The 6,877-nt window shown below is 36.2% G+C and overlaps 1 protein-coding gene across 1 annotated transcript; it reads left to right on the top strand.

Moving 5' to 3' along the window:
- Positions 1-1,211: 1,211 nt before the first annotated feature.
- Positions 1,212-2,198, top strand: LOC144236059 (olfactory receptor 8K3-like). The gene has a single exon (XM_077769664.1). The coding sequence runs from the start codon at positions 1,212-1,214 to the stop codon at positions 2,196-2,198; it is 987 nt and encodes a 328-aa protein (XP_077625790.1).
- The last annotated feature ends 4,679 nt before the right edge of the window (positions 2,199-6,877 follow it).

Here is a 6,877-nt window from a genome sequence, read left to right as displayed (position 1 = left end):
TATTTGCATTTATTCCATGAGGTTTATGATGCTTTTTATATATACCCAAAATATGTCCCTACCTGTTTTGTCTCCTGAGAATTGATTTAGTGTTTCCGACAGCTAATCTGCTTTCTGTCTCTATGGATTCATCTCTTCTGGATATTTCATATAATGGAATGATATAATATGTACACTATGTCCCCTTTTATACTGAGGTTCTTTTCTTAGCATGTTTTAAAGGCTCATCTGTGTTGCCGCATGTAAGAATACTTCTTTCCTTGTATGGATTACGAATATCCCATTGTGTGGATAAAACACATATGTGTCCTCCATTGGTTGATGGACATTTGCGTTGTCTCTAAGTTTGGCCTATCATAAACCAGTGTAACTATTATGAATGTTGTTATGAACAATCTACCTGCAAAGTGTATGAATGCTTGTGGTTGTCAATACTTTGAGGTATACGCTGGGAATGGAATTACTGAATCAAAATGGTAATTCTACATTTAACGTATTGAGTAACCATCAAAATCCATCCATAGTGGCTACACCTTATTACCTTCCCACCAAAACACAAAGGTTCTAATCTCTATACCCTTGTCAACGTTTGTAATTTCTTCTTTTCTTTTTTAATCCACTTTAAGACAAGAGAAGTGGTATCTCATTGTGATCTTGATTTGCATTGCTCTCATAGCTAATGATGTTGAATATCTTTTCATATGCCTATGTATATTTGCATATCTTCTGTAAGAAACATCTCTTCAACCCTTTGACTGTTTTTTTTTTAATTTTAGGTAATTTTTCTTTTAGATGTTGGACTGTAAGAGTCCTTTGTATATTTTATATACTAGATGCTTACTAGTAGAAGAGTTGCAATGATTTTCATTATATGAGTTCTATTTTAATTCTCTAATAATGTCCTTTAATGAATACATTTTTTCTGGTTTTTATATTTTGGTAAATCCAATTTAGAAGTTTTTTAATTTTGTTGTTTGTTCTTTTGGTGTTACATCTAAGAAAGCTGTAAAGAGCTCAGCTGAACTGGGAGACAGAGAGAGAGTGAGAGAGAGAGAGAGAGAGAAGTGAGCTGGCAGGTGTTGAAACAGTCAATAAAGGTAACAGGCCATAATGAAAGATTCAAGCTTTAGTCACTTATTACAATGGCCCTTTCAGTAATATCATGAAAGCTAATGATTATTTTTATATTTATTCCCAGTATAGGTTTCCGAATGGCCTGCACAGACAAACACAATTTAACACTGTTGAAAGAATTCATTCTAATGGGAATCACAGGCCTCCCTGAGCTGCAGCCTCCATTATTTGGACTCTTCCTCACTGTTTACCTGGTCTCAGTAGTGGGTAACCTGGGTTTGATCATCCTCACCAAGATAGACTCTAGGCTACAAACACCCATGTACTTCCTCCTCAGACACCTGGCTTTCACTGACCTTGGTTATTCAACAGCCGTGGGACCCAAAATGCTAGTAAATTTTGCTGTAGATCAACATACAATCTCCTTTAATTGGTGTGCCACCCAGCTCACTTTTTTCAGTATTTTTATCATCAGTGAAATTTTTATTCTGTCGGCAATGGCTTATGACCGCTATGTGGCCATCTGTAACCCTCTGCTCTACACAGCTGTTATGTCACAAAGATTATGTCAAGGGCTGGTGGCAATCCCTTATCTCTATAGTGTCTCTTTGTCCTTGCTGATCATCATGAAAATTTTCCTTTCATCATTTGGTGACTATAATGTTATCAGGCATTTTTACTGTGACAGTCTACCATTGATAGCTTTGCTCTGCTCAGGCGCGCATGAGATTAAATTGATAATTCTGATCTTTTCTGCTTTTAGTTTGGTGTCATCTCTTCTGATAGTCCTTGTGTCCTACACTCTAATCTTTGTTGCTGTCCTCAGGATGAACTCTGCAAAAGGCAGACACAAGGCCTTCTCCACCTGTGGGTCCCACCTGACTGTGATTGCCGTGTTCTATGGGACTCTATTCTTTATGTATGTGCAGCCCAAATCTGCTCACTCCTTTGATACTGATAATATGGCTTCCTTATTTTACACGTTGGTTATACCCATGCTGAATCCAATGATCTACAGCTTAAGGAACAAAGAGGTGAAAAATGCCCTATACAGAACTTGGAGAATGTGTGTAAATAAAGGCTTACCTAAGAGATATTGCAGGTTTGGTTCCAGTACACCATAATGAAGCAAATTTCACAACAAAACAAATTAAATGAACTTTTAGTTGCCCGATACATATAAAAGTTACTTTGACACTGTATTATAGCCTGTTAAGTCTTTTTTAGCATTAGGGGGTAATCATACAATGTGTATACCTTAAGTAAAGAAACACTGTATTGCTTAAAAATTCCGTCATCTGAGCCTTCAGAGTTATAATATTTTGCTGGCAGAGAATCTTGCCTCCATGTTGATTGCTGCTGACTGGTCAGGGTGGTGGTTGCTTAAGTTGAGGGTGACTTTGGTATTTTCATTTTTTTAATTAAAAATTTTAAAATATTTATTTATTTTTGAGAGAAAAAGAGACAGATTGCAAGTTGGGGAGGGCCGGGGCCGGGGGGGGGAGGGGGAGACACAGAATCCAAACAGGCTCCAGGCTCTGAATTCTTAGCACAGTGCCTGATGTGGGACTTGAACTCTGAACGGTGAGATCATGACCTAAGGTGAGGTTGGCTGTCCAACCAACTGAGACACCAAGTACCCCAACTGTGGTAATTTATTAAAATAAGACAACTGTGAATTTTGTTGCATTGGTTGACTCTTTTCTCCATGAATAACTTCTCTGTAGCATGTGATGCTCTTTGATTGCATTTACCCTCTTTAGGACTTCTTTTGAAATGGAGTCAATCTTCTCAAACCCTGTTGCTGCTCATGTGTATGTCATATTCTAAAAACACTGTTGCCAGTTCAACAACCTCACAGAATCTTCACCAGAAGTAAATTCCATCTGAAGAAGTCACTTTCTTGGTTCATTCATAAGAAGCGATTCTTCTTCCATTAGAGTTTTGTCATGAGATTTCAACCATTCATTCACATCTTCAGGCTCCACTTCTGACTCTAGTTCTCTTTCTGTTTCTACCACATTTGCAGTTAGTTCTTCAACTGAAGAAACAACTAAGATTGTTTTAACCTTAGACTACTGCTTGCGTAGGATGGGTTAAATTATGATTTGTGACTACATGCATGCTTAGGAAAGCATAAATAAAAGTATTATTATTTTCAACCTTCATAATTGTGTACGTTAAAAATTCAAAAGAGTGTTTACTCTGAAACATTAAAAATTATAATTAAATTTTGCAAGGTTGGTACATAGAAAGTTTCCATATGAGATATCAATTATTTTGCTATAACTAGTAAGAAACAGGGAGAAATGAAATTGTAAGCTAAAAAAATCTGTATCATAGTTAGGAAAAAATCTAATAAACAATTTACATGATTTTGTTGTTAGAAACTACAAAAGCCTTACTCAGGTATTAAAGAAAACATAGATGAAGGAGTGTGTCATGTACGTTGGTTGGTAAGAAGAACGAATGCTGTGATGAGGTCAGTTCTCCTTAAAGTATCCTATAGATTTAACACAGTAACAATCTATCCCCAATAGTGCTTTTAAATACTTAAGTTGATTTCAAAATTTATGTGGAAATCTAAGGGATTTAAAATAGCCAAGGCACTATCCCAGAAGAAGAATCTAATGACTGGTACAAATTCCTTTAATAAGGTTAGATTTTTTTATATGTTTATTTATTTATTTTGAGAGAGAGCACATGCGCAAATGAAGGAGGGACAGAGAGAGACGGTTTAGAAAGAATCCCATGCAGGCTCCCTGCTGTCAGTGCAGAGCTGGACTCAGGGCTCCATCTCACCAACAGAACCATGAGCTCATGACCTGAACTGAAATCAAGAGTCAGATATTTAACAGACTGAGCCAGCCAGGTTCCCCAAAACCACAAAGTTTTTTAAACAAAAGGAAAATGTCTTCATGACTTGGCGTAAACAAAGAAGGCCAGGGAGGTGAAGAATGAATGGATATAACATTAAGTGAAAGACACCAGTTTCTCCCCAAATCACACTGTGTATGCAGATATAAATGAGATTGAGCGGTACTCATTTGGCACTTTATATAAGTGACCCATTTTGTTTTAGAATATTTGATACAGTTGAGGAGCACTGCATGTAGGCAAGAATGCAAGGCTGATTTCACATGTGAAAACCCAATACATAAATCACATAAATCAACATCCTGATAGGCTTATATTAAAATTCAACACTGATTTCTAATAAACTGCCTAAGTGAGCAGAATTGAAGATTTATATAAACAAACAAATAAATAAATAAAAGCTTGAGTAAATGACCAGTGTTATAAATAATATCTATAAAAACCCTGCCCACGGGGGAATAAATAGATTAAACACAGAGGTATTGAAGTTACTGGAAATACTTGTATGATATTTTAATCATGGAAACATATTACACTTAAAGACTTACAGAAAATGTGTAATATAATACTGAAACATGGAACATTTTCCTTCTGAACATTTTCCCAAGACTAAGAGACCCAGACTCACCATTTATACTCAGTATGTATTGGACATTGTAGCTGATGTGACATGGTGATGTTAGGAAATAAAAAGTATAAAGACAGATGGGAAACCACATACTGCCATTAAAAAAATTCTTTTTGATAAGTGTTGTGATTAATTACATAGAAAAAGTCTATACATAATTTATTAAAAATAATAAGTGTATTTAGCAAGTTTGCTGGATTTAAAATAAATTTACTATCTTCAGTTTATTTCTACATCCCACCCATAATAATTAGAAAAATTGAAGGAGAGATAATATTTATGTGTTTATGTATTTTGTATGACTTCCTTTACGTGAAGACCCTAAAACTGTACAATTCATAGAAGCAGAAACAGTCGTTACAATGGGATGTAGGGAAGGAGAATGGATATAGATGTTTCATTTGGAATAATGAGAATGTTCTGCAGATAGAGAACCATGGTGTTTGCAAAACAATATGCATATATTTAATGACACTGAAATATACACTTAAAAATTAAAAGTCAAAATAATTAAAATGATATACATTATGCTATATATCTTTTAAGACTATAAGAAGAAAGTGCAACAAATTACTTCAGTTGAGGTTTTTACTCTTTTCAAGGACTGTGAATTGAGAAAATTGGTTATTTCCCAAGTCCCTTCTCTTCAAGACCAGTGTACATTCAGTAAGCTCAGAAACTTTATAAGTACTAAACTCCATTGGAAATACACATGTAAGTTATTTTTTAAAAGAATTCATGTAGCATGAGAAACATAGTTTTTCATTTTGGCTCAGATTGGAAGTCATTCTCTCCATAGGAATGAGTAAAGTTTTTAAAGGCTGCCCCTTTATATCACTGCAGAAGGCAACAAATGACTATTGTGCAGATGCACAGACATGATACAGCCTAAAAGAGAAACATGCTTTTAGGTATTCCTGGGTTTTTTTTTTTCATCAAAAAAATGAATAAAATTATTTAGAACTATTTATTGTTGGTATAAAGACTTTGTATTTGGAAGACCGATCTTGGAACAAATGCTAAATGAGAAAAGTTGCTTGGCAGAGTGTCAGTAACTCTTATAGAAAATATGTTTGAGTACAAAGAAACATGTTATTGTTTTATTATTTTGCCAAATGACTATACAATAATATTCATAAGGAAAATGTATTTGAATTATGCAGTCCTGTAAAGTAGTGGCCTAATGTATCTGAAACAAGTTGTAACACAAGATGTTGGAGATAACTGAAAAGGTTCATATTATGGAAATATATGAAAGATATAAGTTTGAAAAAATAATTTAATATTAAGAATAGTCCAGCTCTTGAATACTGAGAACAAACTGAGGGCTGATGGAGGTGAGGGAGAGGGGAAGGAGGGTGATGGGCATGGAGGAGGGCACTTGTTGGGATGAACACTGGGTGTTATATGGAAACCAACTTGACAATAAATATAAAAATAAATAAATAAATACAAAAAAATTAATCCAATTAATAATGGTGGCAATAAGAGTAAAGTTCAACTTCCTCCTTGACAATTTGGATGCCATTTTATTTCTTTTTGTTGTCTGGTTGCTGAGGTTAGGACTTCCAACACTATGCTGAGTAACAGTGGTGAGATTGGACATCGTTCTTCTCCCTGGACTTCGGGAGAGAGCTCTTGGTTTTTCTCCATTGAGGATGATATTAGCTGTGGGACTTACATATATGGCTTTTATGATCTTGAGATATGTTCCTTCTATCCTTACTTCTTGAAGGATTTTTTTTTTTTACAAATAGTTTATTGTCAAAGGAGTTTCCACATAACACTCAGTGCTCATCCCCACATGTGTCCTCCTCCATGCCCATCCNGCGAAGAGGGAAAGTTTGACTTCCTTTTTGCCAATTCTGATGCCTTTGATTACCTTTTGTTGTGTGATGGCTGATGCTAGGGCTTCCAGCAATATGTTAAACAATNCTCCAGGACCAGTTGGCGCGAGGGGACCTGGTGTGCAGGTATTTGGCAAGTACGGTCTTTCTATGCCCCGAGCGGAGGTTTTTCCCCCCGAGCGGAGGTTTTTCTGTTTCGGACTCTCTTTTTCCTCTCACTCCCCACAGAGGGGGATCGCTTCCGACCCTGGAGTCTCCAATCCCAGCCCGATTTTGTCTTCCCCAGTTCGCTCTCACGTTAGAAGGCTTTCTCAGTGGATTCTGCGTCCTTTTTCTCCCAATCTCTCAGGTTTTATAAGGTTTCCAATGGCGTCAGATCTTTTCCATGTGACGTATGGGCGCGAGTGCAAGTACGGAGCTCCTTACTTCTCTGCCATCTTGCCCTCTCCGG

This window comes from Crocuta crocuta, unplaced genomic scaffold (genome assembly GCF_008692635.1).
Source record: "Crocuta crocuta isolate KB4526 unplaced genomic scaffold, BGI_CrCroc_1.0 scaffold1652, whole genome shotgun sequence".
In the NCBI taxonomy this organism is placed as follows: domain Eukaryota; kingdom Metazoa; phylum Chordata; class Mammalia; order Carnivora; family Hyaenidae; genus Crocuta; species Crocuta crocuta.
Note: the sequence above shows the minus strand (reverse complement) of the source record. Positions and strands in the feature narration are given on the sequence as shown.

Coding starts and splice junctions, on each gene's coding strand:
- LOC144236059 (XM_077769664.1), top strand. CDS start 1,212: ATGGCCTGCACAGACAAACACAATTTAACACTGTTGAAAGAATTCATT.